The following is a 19,630-nucleotide window of genomic DNA, read 5'->3' as shown; positions in this document are numbered from 1 at the left end:
AACACACTCACACACATATGTGTGTATCTATGACACTTTTTAAAGCGTCTGTGGAAACTAGAAGCAGAAGCCCACCATTAAGGCACATAATGGTTTCACATATTGAAGACTTCCTTAGAGGAAGAAACACTGTGCTGAACATTTTTGCATGTATCTAAAATGTACAAAGTTAATTCATAAAATCTCCTATTTCTCTTCAGACATGGGCCCAGCTAGTGTTTAACTCTTGTGGCTGCTTCAGCTTGTGCTAGCCGGGGTCAATCTCTTGGCACAGGACAGACAAGTTTAATACACACTAGCAACACCCTTTGCCATTTTTGATGCACCACTGGAAAGCTCACACTCCAGAGACTGACAGGGGCTGCTGGCAAAATGCCTTTTTCTAGTCAATTTGCATGTGCAGTTGTGGGTTTCACACATAATAATTTGGGAGTGCGTAAATTTTTAAAGCATCATTCCAGACAATATTTGAAAACATGGCTTTACTTGATTATTAGTGGTCAGCACGCTACTGCCTTCAAGTTAACTATCAGCTTCTTAGGAAAATACTTCTTGGATAATCTAGCAAACACTTTTTATCAAAGAAGCCATTTTTTAAGGATATGTGAAAGTGATGTCTGACCAACTTAGCAAGAAACTGGAACAGGAAAAAATCACAGATTCAAAGCATTTATTATTCACTGGCACATATTTTAAATTGTTAAAAATGTATTTTGTTGGCAAGTTAGAAAAATAATGAGAAGACAGCAGAAAGTATTCCAGCCTACTCTAGAAAACAAATTAGCCAGCACAGCATCTGAAGTTCCCATTGCTTATTTTAAATACCAAACTATATCAGAAATCTTTTCTTAAAAAGAAATGGAGTGGTGCAGCATGTTGATTTGCATGGTGCATGGTGAGTGACTGTACTAAGTGGAGAGGCTTCTATCACATGCACAGGAAAGCAAAAAAATTGAAGAAGCAGTCAGTTAGCACAGAGGTACAGGGAACCATATGCTGATTTTTTTCTTTACAGTTCAGCTGTCTAAATTTTCCAAGAAACAGCAACAAAACCATATCTAAGAAGTATTTGTCTAATGCACATATGTTTTTAGCTGAGAATGAAAGAGGAAAATTAATATGTCAATTTTTACTTTTTATTCCAAAAAATATAAAAGAGAACACACCTTTGATGAGCCCCTTTTCTTGCAACGTTTTCAAGGAGGGTCTTCGAGAGATAAACTTCTTTAATCTGCTCTTAACTCGGTTTCTGTCATTTGAGTCAGAAGCACTGTAGTTCAATCTGAAAACTAAAAGAAAACAAAATAAAAAGCTTCAGTGAAATTTTATTTTTTTTAAGTAGTAATAGTTTGCTCAAATATTCTTGTAAAACAATGGCCCAAACTACCCTAATAAAGTCATGCAGTAGGTCAGGAGTGTAGCTGGTTGGATAGTACAGAGCATCTGATTAATATTTTTGTGAATAAACGTGATGAGTTCACTCTGCTGGTTAGTCACAAAGTTGTATTATTTATTGCCTATAAGTATTTGGATGGCTACCAGTTTACTCATGAAATGTTCTGGAATCCCACAAGTTTCACATGGATGATTTTTGCAACTAAATGTCCAGACTGGAAGTGCGCTATGCACTATTAGCTATATACTGCTCGCTATGAGAAAGGATGGATGGTTACACCACTAGTGAAGGACTGAGTTCTCTTGCCAAGATGGATTAAGCGCTATATATATATTTAATGCAGTTATAGAAAACATGGCTGCATGCCATGAAATGTGTGCAAGATGCATTAATTTATGGAAAGAAAAGTATTCCCGTCCTAATGATTATATTTTATTATATTTAGGCATTTACCAAACTGAGAAACATTTTGAGCTCAATTTATTCCTGCTCTGTGTCAAAAAAGACACAGAACCCAGCTGCAGAAAATCCCCTAGAGGAAATTTCAAAGGCATAAATTTAACTTCTTGTGTGCTGAGGTGCTTACAGGGCACCATCACAGCTAAGAAAATAGGCTGTGTTAGTAGCAAGGAGAAACTCAAGGCTGGACACTCCAGAAGAAACTGAGATGCCATATGGAGACATGCTCCAAATGTTTCGCTGAAGAAGCAGATTTTTAAAGATTTGTGACAAACCACCTGAGCCTCAGCACCCTTGGCTAACTAACCCTTGTCCTGGGCTCTCTTGCCCCAGTGCTGAGCAGGACAACAGGGCAGCCAGAGCTGTACAGCTTCCCTTGGCAAGGACCTCCACGTGAGAGAGGGGTGGCTTTTGGTTTCTGAGGGGAGAACAGCTTCCCGTCTTCTCTTGAAAATTAATTAATTAATTAAAAATCCACCAGAGTATTCTCCACAAGCTGATCTAGCAAGTGTTGATCCGTTGTCCCTTCTGTTGAACTTCCAAGTAGTGCCCTTCATAATGTAGCTGCAGTAACAGAGATATTCCCCCATCTCCCCTACCCTGAGTCTCCTATAATGCAGTGATCTTTGTGTAGAGGATCCAGGGGAAGAGATTTTCAAAAAGCAAATTATGATCAAAATTATTGGGCTATTTTGTAGCATGAAGTTTTGCATAAGGTATAAACAGAGCCAGAATGTTTAAAGGTGCACAATTATAAAACAATGGCAAGCTAAAATAACTGGTTAAGCAACAGTAACAGCCCTGGAATATTGTGGTTTACATTACAAATCTGATTTTAACAGCCAAACTTATAAAATGGTTTACGCTTTGCTGTTGTCAAGGGAGAAAAACTTGCCAAATTGTTCATTTTAAGTAAATAGAACATAGCCAATTAAGGAAAGCAATATTTAAACACATGCCTATGATGATCAGAGCATAGTTTGCTTCTGATTTCACTACTGATTTTAACAGAAGAGTGCTCCATTTTCCCACAGCACTAAAATGACCCCACACATACTTCCACAAACTAGTAATCACACAGGACAAATAAAAGGACACTTTACTGGAAAATACACAGCTTGGTACAATAATCCATCACTTATGAAAAATAGAATTCACATTTTTTAATGGTAGCATTCTTGGAGTGATATATCATAGAATATAAAGATTAGCATTCAATTGATGGCTGGTGCTTTTTTAACATTATAGTTGAGGACTTTTTGTTCGAAATTGAGCAATCCTTGGCAGGGACAAGCTAAAATTCCAAGTCACTTGGCTGTGCTATAAAAAGAACAACAAATGGATGTTTCTAATTCTGCATCTTAATGGTACTTTGAAACAGTGAAGTGAATTGTGTTTAGTTTTGGGACTCTCTTGTTGCTTTGGGTCATTCTGTCCATATCAATTCACATGTAGGTTTGCTTTTTCCTGACTTCCAGTGTGAAGCTTCCCACTTCCAAATGATGCAGGAGTGAAAATATCTCTTAAGTCAGTTAAGATGCCTGCCACATTTCCCATTCTGCAGGACTCTGAAATGCCCACTTGATTTACATTTTTAGCTCTAAGAATAAGCCAAATTTGTCAAGATACTTTAACTGAAGTAAACATGATCACACTGTGAATGGTAGGATGGGGAAATCTATGATTTGATAAAAGGGTAAAGATCCTCCTGCTTAGAAAGATGCATTAACCCAGCTGGAAGTTTTATACCTAAAACAGCAATTATAGTGTTAAAACTATGTCTAGATGTAGAAATATTAATTGTCATGGATGATTTTGTATGTTATACATTGTATGGTATAGCACATAGATAAAAACAGCAGCAAAGCTAATTTTGACGATTTTCCTATTCTATTAAACGTGTGAGTCACCAGAGGGAAACTCCAAACCTCCCAGAAATTCAAGGGTTTAGATAGCATGTTCCAAAACCAAGCTTAGCCAGAAATATTCTTGTTGGGAATCTCATTTACAAATAGCCCTTCTCTTGCCAAACCATTCTTCTCGCGATATCCCCACATTAAAATGACTTTGCTATTATATTTAGAAATAAAAAGAGCACCAAATGTTACTTCCAAGAGACAAAAAAATATTCTGTTTTAAAACTGAAAAACCATGATATACATATATATATATATATAGTAGTACCTTCCTTTTTAAATTTCAAGTTCTGAATATTTGGCCATGAGTCTTCCATGAAAGTGAGCTGGCAAACTTCAGACAACATAAAAAAAGTGGAAAGCAGTTCCACACAGAAGAAAGACAGGATACTTAAGGACCTAAGTACAAAATGATAGGAAATAAATCTACTACTTGTTCTCAAATCCTCTGGCATAAACTGCATAGGTGTGCCATGTGATTGATTGCACTGAATGAACTCATATCCTCAGTTCTGAAACTATTCACATTGACAGAGCCACATAAGTGCCTCAAAATCAACAAAGAACAGAAGCATAATTCCTGTCCCTTTACACAGACTCTTCACTTAAGTTTTTTTTTTATATCTTACTAATAACTTTTGAGACAGAAAAATAAAAGACATGCTTGCTCTTGCTGGGCCAGGGCATTTTTACAGTACATGTAGAGAGGAACCCAACAGCAAGTACAATATTATGCTAACTCTTCTGTTGGAAAGAGGTACAGGACACTTCAACCCAGCAGCAAAAAAACATAACATGAGCACAGGCTGGCTTTCACGTTTGGCTGGGAATTAGCTAGGACCCTTCAGATGTAAAACAAACAAACAAACAAACAAACCATTTCTGATTACTTTGGTCACTTTATTAAGTGTTTATTTATTCCAGAGGTATTAATAGATAAATGAAAACAAAAAGCAAGTTCTTTTCCTCAGGCAATTTGCTATCCGCTCTAGAATTAAGGTATATTAAATCACAACAGCTTATCACATTAGGGAAGTGTCCTGCAGAACAGGTACAAAAAGAAAATAGTATAAATAGAGCATTAAAATAATAAAAAAAAACCTTATTTGTGCCTCTTGGTGTTAAATAGCATTGTAAAAAAGCTGGCTGAAATAGGAAGGATAACTAGAGGCTAAATTCTCTGGAAAAAGAAAAAAAGGAAAAAAAAAACCACACCTAAATCAAGATAATAACTGACCTGTCTTTTGGGGGGCCCTATATAAATCCCCTGAATACTTATTCAACAGCAAAAAAATCCTAAAAATATATGCAGCTTTTACACAAGAACACAGGAGGAAGGAAGGAATTAATGCATTGCCCTATGCCTCACACCATTCTGCAAAAATAGCACCATCAGAGTCAATGGAAGTTTGGTGATGTACAGACAAATTGTGAGCCTTATTTGAACGCACTACATTGTCTATATGATGCAGTGATAATAAAAACATTACACCTTCAGCAGGCTGAAGCTGTGGCTAAAGTATTTGCAAGGTGAAGTTGCGAAAGCCTTTCTCTACGATTTTGGCATGGGCACAACTAAAAGAACCAGGCGAGACTACAGCCCTTTCAGAGCAAGGATCAAAATTTTAGAGATTACTTTCTGTGAATTTAGTAGAGAAAATAAAACACAAATCATGTACCTACACAATATATTTCTAGCAGACTGGTTGTCTTGGGTGTGACATTCTAGGCAGAAAGTAAAATGTTTTAGTATGTCCTAAGCAGCGACATATTTCATTGGCAAGGTTTCCTAACTCCATGTAACATGATCTCACACTCCTTCCAACGACTTTTATTTCACTCTTAATTTACAAAACATTTATATTAAATCCCAAGGGTTACCTATGATTAATTCCTGCCAGGTACAGTATATCTGAACACTTCTAACATGTTGAAAGCATTGGTTTTTGAAGAACTATCCATTAATGACTTTCTGAACTGTGACAATGGATATTGACAGTGCTTGTCAGACTAAAGCACTATTGATTGTCTCACATCATGTGTATAGCAAAACCAATTTCTCTCAAGTACCTCTTCCTAACTGAAATACATTATTATGGTGTCTGTTTATTATAACACCCAAAATTATTGTACGTAATTCACTTGGAAAGGACTCGTACAGATTGAGGAGCAGAGGAGCAGCAGTGGGAGTGGGTAAGGCATTAAGAAATTCAAATAACTTCACATTTGTTTCTCCTCTTCCACTAGTCTTGTTCTGCAGGTAAAAACAGAACAACTAGTCTGGACAGAGCACTGTTCATTTTTTTAACACTCTTGAGGACTTCAAAGCCTCAGGAAGTTCTTAGTTCTTAGAAATGGAGATGACTTGTAGCATAACAACACCCATGGTTACGATTTAATAACTCTTTTTCCATGGAATAATAAAAGGGACAAGCTTGCTCATTCAAAATCCAGAATACACTGATCAAAAACCTAGACGCAACTATCTTAAAACACATGAACAGATCCATGGGTTTAGCTGTGATCTCACATATCTTGAACTAATGATTTTTTAAAGTGTTTTACAGACTCATGTCCAGAGTCCTCATCAGCATCTTGCAGGACTGAATCAAAGCTGAGATGGCTAAATGGGAGGTAGAAGTAAATAGTTCTCTTCAATTTTGGATAATGAAAGTGCCAGTCTAACAGCAGTACTATCACATATGTGTAAAAAATTATTTAAAGGGGTTAATTCATTAATTAATTTCAAGGAATAGGCATGTTTAATTGCTAAGACTGTCTCATCCTCCCCAAGAAACATACAAGTAATGTATGGCGTATGACTATGCCTACATTCCAGGAGACATTGTAATTTAAAAATATATGATGACTCATGACTTTAACTTTTATTGGACTTCATTGGAACTCAGAATTCAACGTCATTTTCATATTTTCTTGGCCTGCAGCTGAGGTAAAACTACTTGTAGTCCTTTAGGGGATGAGCAGCATGCATTATTGTCTATATAAGTGGTCAGTGTTTCAGCCAGCACCAAAGTTTTGATACTGATAAAAACAAGTCACTGCCTCCTTCCTTTTCTTTGTGATCTTCTGAGATGGAGTCAATAAAGCCTGCTCACTAGGGATAATGAATTCACTACACCTACTTTATTGAGCTAAAGACTTTTGTCAGTCATCCTGTTTTATTCCTTTGGGAAGTTCCCGGGCAGGTCTCACGAGTTATCCCCACACTATAATTATTGTATCTTCTTTGCAAAAGAGCAAAATGAGAGACAAAAACATGGTTTGCTTGGAGGCATTACATAAATGATTGGTGGGGAAAATACAGAAATCAGGCGTTACCCCCAACCCCTATGTTTATGATAAGCTTCAAAATTACAGGTTTTGTGACTACAGAGCGTAGACTCGAGAACTGCGGCATCAGATGACAGACTGGGTATCATTGGCCAGGAGATGCTAGGAAGATTTTGTTTTCATGGGCACCAAAGGACCTGAAGTAATTCAAGTTTATGGTCTTAAAACATATATTTGCCACAGCAACTATATCTGCATTTGCAAATGTTTATGAAGCACGCTCAGAAATAAACAATAGGAAAAGGAAAACAGTGATTATATAGTGCAAATAATTTTGCTGTAATATGACAGCCGAACAACTTAAGTGCTCAGTATTGTCATTACACTTTGTGAAATTTGTGTGCATTAGCAGTAAAGATTCAATAAAATGACTGTATAACTCATATTTTGCGTCATGCGCTGATGCATATTTATAAAAAAAATTTTGTCTCTCACTAATAATAAATGGAAATAAATGAATAGTGTGTATAAAAATATCATTGCACGCTTACATTGTGAAACAAAATGGCAGTCACCCTGCAGATTTTCTTAACAGCATTTGTAGCTAAATATTTAGAAAAGCAAGGTAATATTTCTGAGCATGTCTTGGATTTTAAAGGAAGATCATACCAGACTAACCTGATATCTTTCTTTAATAAAATTTTGTTGTTGTTGTTTATTTGTTTTAATAAAAGGGAAATGCAATAGGCCAAATCTATCTGAACTCCAGTTGTACATCTGATACGATGCCAAATGGGAAACTATCAGTTAAACTGGAGAAGATGGAGAGAACTGAAACAGTAACTTTGAAGTGACTAAATAAGGTATTAAAATGAGCTTTGTTGAAAGGAGACCTACTGTATCAAAAGAAAGTTACTAGTGCAAGCCCTTAAATATTCTTGGAACTGATCTTTGTGTTTTCATTAATGACCAACATAAAAAGTGGGAGCATTCAAAAGTACTTGGTGACTCACAGCTGGGAAGCATCATCAGCTCAGACACAAATCAGGACATGATACAAAATTTCAGTGACTTTGAGACTGGAAGCTGGAGAAACAGATTAGACCTAATACTACCAGACGCACTGTCACAGAGGGATTAATACAAAATATTTCTGTTACAAACTGAAAACTCAGCGGTTGGAAACATGAAAGTAAGTGAGATACCTGGGTGGATTAATTGGTCATAAGTTCACTGAGCTATTTATGAAAAACATGCATAAATAAAGCCAGGGAGAGAGGAGAAAGTACAAACTTGCTGCTCGAGGCCCTGGTGAACCTCCACCTGGGTGCAACCGCAGAGGCTGACGTGCACGAGCTGAATTCAAGGCAGACAAGGTGTAGGCAATGCCGTGGGAACCACCAGGAGAAGAGGCTGCTTAGCTCCTGTAAGTGGATGGGGATTTTGGCGTGCTTGGCCAGCTAGAAAACGGCTGAGAAAGGCTGTGATTGTTCTCTCCGAATATGTTCGTGGGGGTAGGAAAAGGAGCAGGAGATGAGAACAGGACAGCAGGGAGGGAGAAGAGCTGTTTAAACTGAAGAACAATGTTGGCACAAGAATAAATGAGTATGAACTGGCCATAATATGAATTTCTAAAACACCCTTTCAAAGAAGCCATGGTAGCAAATAAAACTAAAAGAATTTAAGATGAAGCTTAATAAATTTATGAAAGGGGACACAGAGCATGGTACCTTGTGATAGGAGGGACTGGACTAGATCACCCAGGACATGCCAATCCTTTCTTTTCACATTTTTTTTAGTACTGTCACAATATTAGAAATGCTATTATCCACACTTACTTGAATATAAAACCCACAATGCCAGAAATCAATGAGTTTGCTTTATTCATACAGTATGACCAGTTTATGTTCATCTAATGTAAAACATGTGGGACTTGGATGAAAGCTGCTGCAACACACAGGCAGGCTGCTTGGGCTCTAGGAAGAGAGAGTACAGAGTGCTTGGGAAGGGCAAAATGCTCTCGATGAGCCTCTACCAGGGATTAGGACTCGACACAGTCAGTTTGCACAAGTGGCTGCATGCACAAGGGAGGACAGTTTGGTAGGAGCACAGACCACTATGGACATGTCTGGTCTCAAGCCTCCTTTGGTAGCCACTTTCTGTATCTCTTCAGGTTAAGAGTCATCTGGCCACAGAAAAATATGGGCAAAGGTCAGAAGAGCGAGGGAGCAGCTTTTTGCATTTGGTGTGCTTCTTCCCTTTCCCAGGAAAGGGGATTTCCTAATTTCCCAGGGAAATATTCAATAACTCGGATGGTCTAACATACAGGACTTGAATAGCAGCCCTGCACTTCACTACCTGATTTCCAGTGGTTTTAGCCATAGAATCTCATCCAACTCATATAAAATGCAATGGTTTCAGAGAAAAAAAAAGAAAAAAAGTAGTATTTGATTTAATGACTATTGAAGTTGACATATATGATATAAAAATATTATTTAAGCAGACTTCCCAAAAGAAAACAACCACGCAATTAAAGGTTGAGGAAGATAGAGCAAGGAACTAAAGATTATTTCCAGATCAAGTTGAACCAGTAATTTACAACTACCAATGTAATTTAATTTTTTTTTTTTTTTTTAGAATACAAAGTTCTGTTTGTTTTCTTCTATTGTGGAATATGTAAGTAACTTTCAAGTCTTTAAGCTTACCTCCCAACTGAGTTAGTAGAAAAAAGAAAATTCAAACAAACACTTTTCAACCTTTTGCACATAATGTGAATAGTCATAATTTGCATTAAATTGCTCAGACAAAAGGACAAGTAAGTTACAGAGTTCCTTTCTCTACAAGGAGCACCAGAGAGATTGTTATGCCAAAAGAAAACCCTTCTGAGTGGCTGGGTACTGCCAGACATGTGTGCACTTTTAACTTCAAAACCTACATATAATTCTGCCTTATGCTTTGGAAAACAAACTAATTATCTGTAGACAACAAGGGAGACTTGGCATTGCTGTATTTATACCACCCTTGTTAAGACTTGTACAGACGATTCATATATTTAAATTTAGAAATGAACTTGGATACCTTGTTGTATCTTTTTTTTTTTTTCAGATCTGATCTTACGGGATCTTTCCAGAAAGAAAATCCTACCAAAGAATTTCCTTTTTATTGAGACTCTTATTAATTTTATTTCATACTTCTACATTTTAAAAAATAATTTATTTTTTTTAAAATTTAATTGTATTCCCATTACACTCAGCCTTTAATTATATTCATAACTATATGTTTTTGGTCCATGATGTATTTCTGTTGCTTCTCATGCAATAAAGGATAGAATTAACTTATAGCGCATAGGTTATGAAAACCAACATGTTAAAATTGTTTATTTCCAATGAAGGTGGTAGCAACATTCATTTCTACATCTGCTCTTTCAAACCTCAAGTTCCAGTATACTTTTCTCTTCTAATAAAGCAAGTTTAGCATTTTCCATTGACTGTAGATGTGATATTTTATGAAGGAGAAAGGCACACCCATTATCTTTAAAGTAATCAAAGAATATCTAGTCAAGGATCTGAAATCCATTTGCCGTACTTTGTTTATACATGCACTCTACTTTATCAAATTATCTCTACCTCAATTAAATCATTAGAGTAAGTATAGCAGAACAAAGGATCAACCACGAGCTCATTTTTTAAAACAGAAGAATTCAATGAATTTAAGAATCTGTTTTACTTCTTACCTTAAGTGAAAGTGCTGGTAGGAATCTCCTACATCTATAAGAACATAAATGTAAAACTTGGACAGAGTGAACTTCACTGTCATTAACTTCATTTTGTGTTTCCAGATATATGATTTCTATGTATTAAAACACAACTGATTTTCAAACTTTTCAGCAGTTACAGCTCCTTGCTTTGGCTTACAGGCTAGTGTCAGAGCTGCACAGGGAGGTGATGGGAAAGATCTTCCATTACAGGAGCTTTAGGATCTACATAAAAACAAAAGCATGTGTGACTGGGAGCCCAAAAATGAGCATCTCCTACACTGCTCCTGCAATGGGTTTGCTGCAGCAGGTAGCTGGGACCCCAAGTCTGCCTGACCCTTGTGCTCAGAGAAGAGACCTCCAGAGATGTTGCAGGGCACCCAGTGACATTTAGTACTTTGTCCAGTCTTCAGAACAGCTGCACTGGAACATTTGTCTGGGCAGGCGTATGATTGCTATATATCACAATCTTTTCCTGAAATAAAATCAGGCCAGTCATCACAACAACTTTGAGACACTTCGATCAACTACATGTGGGGTTTGCATGGGTGCACTGACCCTTGCTTTGACCAGCCACAGTTAAAACTCAGACAAAATATTGAAAAGATACAGTAAAAGACTGTTTTAGCTTTAAAATTAATGTTCCAGCTGACAAACTGCACAGGGACTTAACCTACTTTAGAACATATTTAATAGCATAATTTAGTCTCTAAAAAGAAAAGCAAAATAACTAATGATGGACAAATTTAGAGGTCGAATCTAGTTCAGATAAACATTCAAAAGTTCAGATGTTTAACCAAACCTTATCTTGTCCATGAAAAGCCTCAACCAAAGAGCTCTATCAAATATAAGTAAAGTACGGAAGACTGTGGAAACTTCTCCTCACAGAAGGAAAACGCTATTATCAGGAACCAGCACCTTATAGTGGCACTCACGTGGTAAGCAGTTAAGCATCAAAGCAAAAGCAAAACATTTTCAGAAAACTGTTTCATGGAAATAGTAATATTTGGATGAAATCCAACACAGAGAAAAGAAAATAATATTAAGGGAAAAGATAATACAAATGCAATTAGACTATCAACCAATAAAACTTAATCTGCGCTTGATAGATGAAACCTTCCAAGCTTAGAATGAATAAGGAAACTGGAGATCAGAGGACTCTGCCTTTTGAAGTCTTGCTGTCCAGATCCTGCGGACCATTATCTAGCTGAATTTTTTAAAGGCATTATGAATATTCTGTCATGGAATAAGAAAACTTTATTACTGTAATGACCTGTAACTTGAGCAGCAAAGATGAATTCCAAGTACACAACTGTTTGAAAAAGGTAAATTCTGCTAACTTAGTTTTCTGGACTAATGCTTGCCAAATAAAAGAACATGTTCAAATGTTTCAAAGAAAATTTTCACTTGCTAGCCATTAATAACAGAAAGCATCACTCTAATGGACCCTCTCCATCCTCACATTCACCAGTTTCAAATGGATTTTTAAAAACTGTATCAGCTGAGAGGAGACCATTGCTGTGTCTTTCCTGGCATTGTTTCTCATGCGGCACACCATATCTACTACAGCATCCCAAAGGAAAGTAAAATTTAGACAAATAACACAGCAAACCAATGGTGCTTTGGTATCCTTTCATTTTCTTTCCCTTCCCTCATGTCACCACTTTGACTCCTCTTTACTTAAGCCTGTCCTTCACCTTTTTATGTCTCTCTACCCCAAGCCACTTTGGCAGTTTAACAGACAAATTTACTTTTCTCATTATTGAACCCCAAATTCAAACTATCAGATGCCTAAAATATGAAATCTAGCAGGAAGGTTTTTTTAAGCAAAACTAAAATTCTCAGTTCAGAAATGACTAATGTGTAACTTACATTGTTACAACAATAAATGAAGTATCCCTCTCTGCAATTGTCCCTTAATAGCAGTACTACCCTTGATCCGTCATTCTCAATGATCTTCACATACAACTGTAAAAAAACTAAAGTAGTACAGTATTTTCATTATTTTTTTCCATTATTTTTTAGTGCTATCTTCTGATTTTCATTCAGATACACATGAACTGAAATACCTTCATATGAAGAAAGGTAGAGGCATTATAGTACCTTAAAATCATCATAGTTAATTTTACATGGACAAGAAAGACAAATATACATATATTTCCACACCAAAAAAAAATATATATATACACAAAGCATATATGCGAAGGAGCAAAACTTCTTAAGTGGTTGGAAACCATCACAATGAGACAGATTGTGATTTAAATGAATGTATCCACAGCCCAGTTAGAAGACTGTCAAAGAGTGACCTTGAGACCTTCTCCTACTCTACTTAATTTTGAGCCAACTTTCTGGCCCTTCCAGCTAGCTTTTCCCAAGACAAAACCTGACTGATGTTCAGCAGCCAGTTTCCTCCATAGACTCATCCCAGAAGGTATTATGGACAAGGCAGCACCACATTTGTTTCTCTCTGCCCTATTCTTCTCTTTACTTCTTTTCCCAGAAGACATTTTACCATCAAGTGTGATATTAAACATCTGCATATCAGACGCAACGTTTTAAAAGCACCAGGCTGGTGGGATGCATATAATCATTAGTTTATATCAGACACACACATTACAGACATCAGGCATCACCAGACATCGCAAGGCGACCAGAGAAGACGTGAGGGAAAGATTTATCTGATAAGGACACATCCAGTCTGTCCTAGAAGGAGCTACTATGGAGAGATGTGGATGCAAGTCGCATATCCCTGCGCTCTGAATGAAGTAGTTTATTAGAGACACCCAACAAGCTAAAGGTTAACTGGCTCTGAGTTACATTTTTCGATATCAAAGTCTATTAAATGGCAAATTATCAGATCTTCATCTGCCTGCTTTCCTTTTCTGACTTGCCTGCATCTGGCCACCCTGTCTTAGGCTCTGGGTCCTTGGACTAGGGGATATCCTTCTTCAGCAAAAGTGATTATAAAACATGCAATCAATGTGCAGTTATAACATATATGACTTATAAAGCTTTACACACACAGACACACTCTCTCTAGCAGAGAAACTATTTCTGTGTTCTGGACAAGGTGTCTTCTTGAAGTTCAGGATGATAAGCCTTGTGTTCTAGGTGTTTACTTTTTATCTCAAAAAAAGCGGTCATGAAACAGGTAAAAGCAAATCTTAAGATGTATCAGGAAAGCCATTTTCATACAAAAGAAATAATTCTACTTCACATGGCTGTGAGATGACCTCATCTTGAACACCCATATGCAAGAAATATGAATTGATACAGGGGCAGATTCAGAAAAGGGCTATTGGAGATCAGGAAAAAGAGTAGCACCCTTTCAGAGGAAAGAACCACAAATCTTGGCTGGCTCAGTGTAGTAAAATTAGCAGTAGAAGGAATATGACTTCTGTCTGTAACTCTATTTGGGATAGCGAACTTGAGAAGGAAAAGAACTGCTGAAAATAAAGAGCCAGCTAAATGATGACATGAGAACACGTTCCTACCACAAGTCCATTTAGGCTAAAAATTAGAAGAATGTTTTCAGCTTGAAAACAGTGAAGTTTCAGAACATCCTTCCAGCATGAGCAGAGGGGCAAAAGCATTACTACTGAATTTCATTAATTATGAAAGAAATCAAATGAAGTAGTCGTTTTCAAGAACCGGGGAATTGATTCAATGCTACAAAAAGTCTGTCTGAGGCAGATAATGCCATGTTACACTTTTCAATAATAGTAACGCAAGTGAATTCCTCTCGGGTGAATCCTGGGCACTCTTTAAGACAATGGCCAAAGGAATTAATTAAATGGAGCCAAATATTCTTGGTGGTGAGGGGAGCTGCTCGTATGTCATAGTGTTCTCTTCACTGCCAATATTTAAAGCCAACTAGTTGGAGCCTTTTACTTAATTGAGAAACAATATCGCATTTAACCCTTCAGTGGTATTCCCCCCTTTGTCTTTCAGAGGCACAATTGCAGCAGCTATGTGTCATGGGACAAACAGACTTTGCTGCAGAACTGCATGTGCCTACAACTTCTTACAAGCTGGTCTTCTGCACCTACACAGGAGCCTGCCCTTAATTAGGAAGCTCTCTCATCCCTTACATAAGGGTGTATATCGCACCTACTGGTACAGCAAATGGGCTCTTTTATCATATGGACTCCGTTTCCTACGGAAGATTCTCTGGTTAAAAAGTAGCACTGGTTATAAAGAAATCCACCTTTTAAACTGGAAGTTTTAAGTCCTCCGAGTACAGACATCTTTAATGTGCTTGTTCTCAACCTGTTTGTCTGGCATGTCAGCAGGCAGCTGGTGGAACAAATAGGAGATCCTACCAAGCACATTCATTGCTAAAGCATTAATACACTCAATCCAGGAGACAATAACATGTTTCTATCCGTTACATTCATCTTTAAATATGTGGGATTAGAGGTCATAAATTAAATGAAATACATCCTCCAACCTGTAAGGTACAAACATTGAGATGATTTTTCCATTGGGAAAAAGGTGAGTCTGGGCAGTAAGTAATCCTGTCTAGAGCCTGATTTATGCTCTCTCTAATTGAGCTTAATTTAGACTTTTATAACCTGAAAACCTCCTTATTTCTGTCACATTCCTCCCAAAGTACCATGAGGATTGCATCTGGATTAGTTATAAATAGCAGTGAAACCTCAGAATACAATGTAGTCTGACAATCATTTTTCTGGCTACAAACTTGCAAGCAGGGTAGTCATTTCATTAATTCCTATGAGAGGTATCAGAATTAGGCTCAGGGGAGTGACACAAAGCTGTGCTGACTCTTCTTTCCCAAAGAGCAAAGCTCAACAGTCCCTCCTGCTTGCTGTCTCCAAAGACAGTGGTCTAAAATATTTTCTATTACAGTGTAAATGCCTGCATCTATTCAGCTGTATCCAGCTATCAGGCTACATTCTCTCCCTGTGGAGGTGAAATACAGAGATGAAAAATAATGGAGATATTCTTGATGACACAGGTGATGGTGTATCAAGCTGATGTAACTGTATGTATTGTCTGTTGTCTCAAACAAAAATCATGGTATGTGGCACAGCATACACCAAACTACTTAGCAATGTAAACACTCACTTAGTAAGGAATTAGGAGACAGCACCAAACCAATCCAATTTTGGACAGTTGGGCTTAAAAGTGATAAGAGCCAGAGTGAACATTTTCACTCACATATCACAGGAGCTGACCCCAATAGTAGAACATGGAAGGGGCCAAACTGCTCAACTCCCAAATCCAAAAATGCTGATGTGCTGATCATGATTTCTTTGTGATTTTTCTGAAGTAATTGTCTGTTTGAATCAACCCCTACACATTTTTCCAAAATGCAGCTTTCTTAAACAGTGAGTCAGTGTGTGTAGTTCAGCAGGAAAAAACTTAGAGTAATCATGACTATCCAGTCTCTACATGCCCCCATATCAAATTTATCTTGAGTGCACACGTAGGAGTCTGTTTTGTTAAGAAAAAAATATGGTGCCACTCTCTTCTTTGGCAACAAGAAGAAATATGGATTTGCAACCTTTTTTTGTTTTTTTTTTTTTTGTTTTGTTTTTTTTTTTTTTGTTTTTTTTTTGTTTAAACTTAAGTCCTTCAATAGTGTTTTGAACAAACCTAAAGAGATTTTAAGACAGACATTTTGTATTATAACATTCCCACGGGTTGTATGTATGATCGTCTTTACTAAAGCTCCTTTCAGTCCCAGTTGAATAAATATGCATTTTATTTCACTAATCTTGAAACGACAGGAATAAAGTTTACTCAGGTCTTTTATACCTCAGAGAACAAAACAAATACTACAAATCTTTAGAGAGAAAGGATATACAAAAGGGCTTGAGGTGAATGTTTCAAAGCAAATACTCTTTAAATGATGTGCAAATTATTTCAGCACTTGAACATAATTTATGAAAGGGGATTAGTCCACTGAAACAAGAACCCAGTTTAAACTGTTGGGTTTCAAAGTCAAAGATGAGAAGTGTTTGCTGGAAATGGCAGAAGAAACCAGATAGTAATCTATAGTGAGGATTTCTGATTGATTCTCTTTAACTAAATCTTCCACTAGCTATCACTGTCATTCATACCTAACTGTAGTGGACAGTATAAAATACCTTCTTTTATGATGTGTTTCTCCATAAAAATGAAGTATGCAATAGCGATAATTAAGTAATAATGAGGTAATTAATAACTCGGTGACTAGCTCTGTATTTACTAGTATGCCCCATAAATGAGCACAAGGAATATGAAACAATTAAAGATTATCCAAGCTCAAACAGATAACTTTTACAGAGCTGTGTGTCAGTGAGCAGACCAATGAGTCACAGGTCACATCTATAATAATACATTATATTATATTGTAATATTCCCACATACTCTTCATATAATGGGTAGGAGCTACTCTTAAGTACTATAAAAATGATCACTTTTATGTAATTGTAAAGATTAATAAGTGAGCTAACTTCTCATGGTTCTATAATGACCCTGCTGTTCTAGTAGGTAAAGGAAAATTTAATGATCCTGCTCAGATATGATTAATATCTAACTTTTTCCTGACTAAAAATCTGGACTTGGTTCAATAAAAATGAATTAAGTGAACATGCACTGATTTCCCTGCCAAACGTTTATATGGAACTTGGTTATGCCCAATTTGAAAATATGCTTTTTCAACCCAAATAGTAAACTCTGGAAGGATTTTGGAAAGTGAAGTAGAAATAAAACAAAGAATTAAGGAAACATTATAATATAATTGATGGAAAAAGGATATTCAAATTCAGGAAAAGTCCACATTTTTATCAGAACTTGTCACAGTCAGTTGTTATTTTGGGTGTGACATAATCTCCTTTTATAGTGACACAATTTGTTTCTGATTTTGGCATATTTTGCTTCCAAAATCACAATATTATTACTTCTTTGTTGCTGAATCAGTATTTTCCTAAGCTTTAAGAAAACAGAATACCTATAATAAATGTTGAAGAGAAACCTGAGACAAAAAATAAGTAAAAAATAGTATAGTCCCTCTAGTCCAAATGAATGCTCCTGCCCTCCATAAACAGCAAGTTGCATTTTCTTTCTGTGGGCTTGTTCAGCATCTGAAGCTGACTGCAGTCCTGTTGATGCAATAAAAATAAATGCCAAATATACAAGCTGAAGAGTGACGAAATTAACATTGCAGTAGAAAGCTGCATATTTGTATATAGCTTGACTTTTGCTTTCTATTTTAATTGTTGTTGGTAATGCAGCACTGAAATACATTACTATTTTATACTTCTTGGTTTTATTAAAAATAATATAATTGACCTATACATAATGCTACCATTGTAAACTAATAAGACTCCCTAAATAGCATCCATTTAGATTTGAAACTCACATCTAACTAAAATAAATGGGCTGTGATGGGGAAAGAAGCAAGCACTACACCAAGCCAGAAAGGGTTAAAGCTTTAGAGACTTCTCCCATTCTTTCCTCAAGACCACTGAAAAACCAAAATGGTTTTCTGTCGTTTCTTTTTGTTGTTGTTGTTTTGTTTGTTTTTGTTTTCTTTTTTTTTTTTTCCCCCCTCACATTGTACAGTCTTAATTATCTAACAAACTGCATTCAGAGATGATTCTGGATATGTTAGCAGTTACTTAAGAATATTTACATGCCATGCTTCAAGTTTCAAAATTCAGCCCTCTGAAGCAAAGAAAACTAAATGAAACGAGAAAAGCAACTTTGGGCAATTTTAGAGCACACACAGCCCTTACTTAAGAGCTAGGCATGGGGTGCCTGACTTAACCAAAAGATTTTGTAGTGCAAAAAATTGCAAAAAAAGTGCATTACAAAAATGCACCTCTGAATGCAAATCAAAACTATGAACCAGAAGATATTATAATATATTTATATATATATATATAATTAAAAAGATGCTGGGAGGCATATCCACACATTCCCCTGCGGTCATTCCATGGGGAAGCTTCCGAGCTAGCAGCATAGAGCAATGCCTTCCCCTTTGGGACTAAAAAGGCCCATGACTCCTGGTTGAAAGTGCAAGAGGAATTTAGGTAAGCAAAATATCATTATTTGAGTTGGCCAGTGGCCAGGGTGGCTAACACCCCGATCCTAACGAAGAGGAGGAAAGGAATCCCAAGCCTGCTGTTTAATATGCATGACATGTCAGCTTTGCTGTCAACTTTTCCTTCCACCCCCTGCTTTTGTCTGCTTTTTCCACCTGTTGCAACTTGTCCTCATCCAGGCTGAGAGCTTGCTGGGGCAGGAATTGTCTTACTTTGGTGTCGCATTGTGTCTGGCACAATGATGCCCCCATCCCCAATTACTCTTATTGAGGCTCTAAAGACATCATGAATAACAATAACATTGTGCAGCCCATAAAGACTTTCCTTTTCACTGAGATATATATATAAATATATATATCAAATAGCATGTATATATATTTTAAATCTTGACACTGTAATTGTGGCTCTCTAAGCTAGAATTCAAATATGGAGGAGGTTTTTACAGGATCCGTCGCACTGCTGCATTACTAACCACCGGATTTTCAGTAAAGTGTTCTTGAAGATAAGAAAAATATGCGAGTAGAAACAATAAAAATAATGCAATTCAATCTTATCAATTCAGGCAGTTCCAGCTTTTATGTGGCAAACAAGGAGATCAAATTGCATTTATCTAATATCACAGATTTTTTAAATGTCTAAAATATTTAATTATTTTGCTTTGGCAACCTAAAGCTGAGGAACAGATTACTGTTCCCACTACATAAGGAAATAACTGACAACAATTAGTATTTATTCTTGTTGCTTTTGTAATAAAAATAGA

At 36.6% G+C, this 19,630-nt stretch overlaps 1 protein-coding gene across 5 annotated transcripts in view; it reads right to left on the bottom strand.

Moving 5' to 3' along the window:
- ARHGAP15 (Rho GTPase activating protein 15) overlaps positions 1–19,630 on the bottom strand; it is a 332,536-nt gene that overhangs the window by 136,033 nt on the left and 176,873 nt on the right. For all 5 annotated transcript variants that reach the window (XM_040560622.1, XM_040560623.1, XM_040560624.1 and 2 more), the window contains one exon: positions 1,167–1,289. In XM_040560622.1, coding sequence (XP_040416556.1) covers positions 1,167–1,289 — 123 coding nt within the window. The remainder of the gene's footprint in view (positions 1–1,166; positions 1,290–19,630) is intronic.

The sequence above is a fragment of the Cygnus olor genome, chromosome 6 (assembly GCF_009769625.2).
Source record: "Cygnus olor isolate bCygOlo1 chromosome 6, bCygOlo1.pri.v2, whole genome shotgun sequence".
Lineage (NCBI taxonomy): Eukaryota > Metazoa > Chordata > Aves > Anseriformes > Anatidae > Cygnus > Cygnus olor.
Note: the sequence above shows the minus strand (reverse complement) of the source record. Positions and strands in the feature narration are given on the sequence as shown.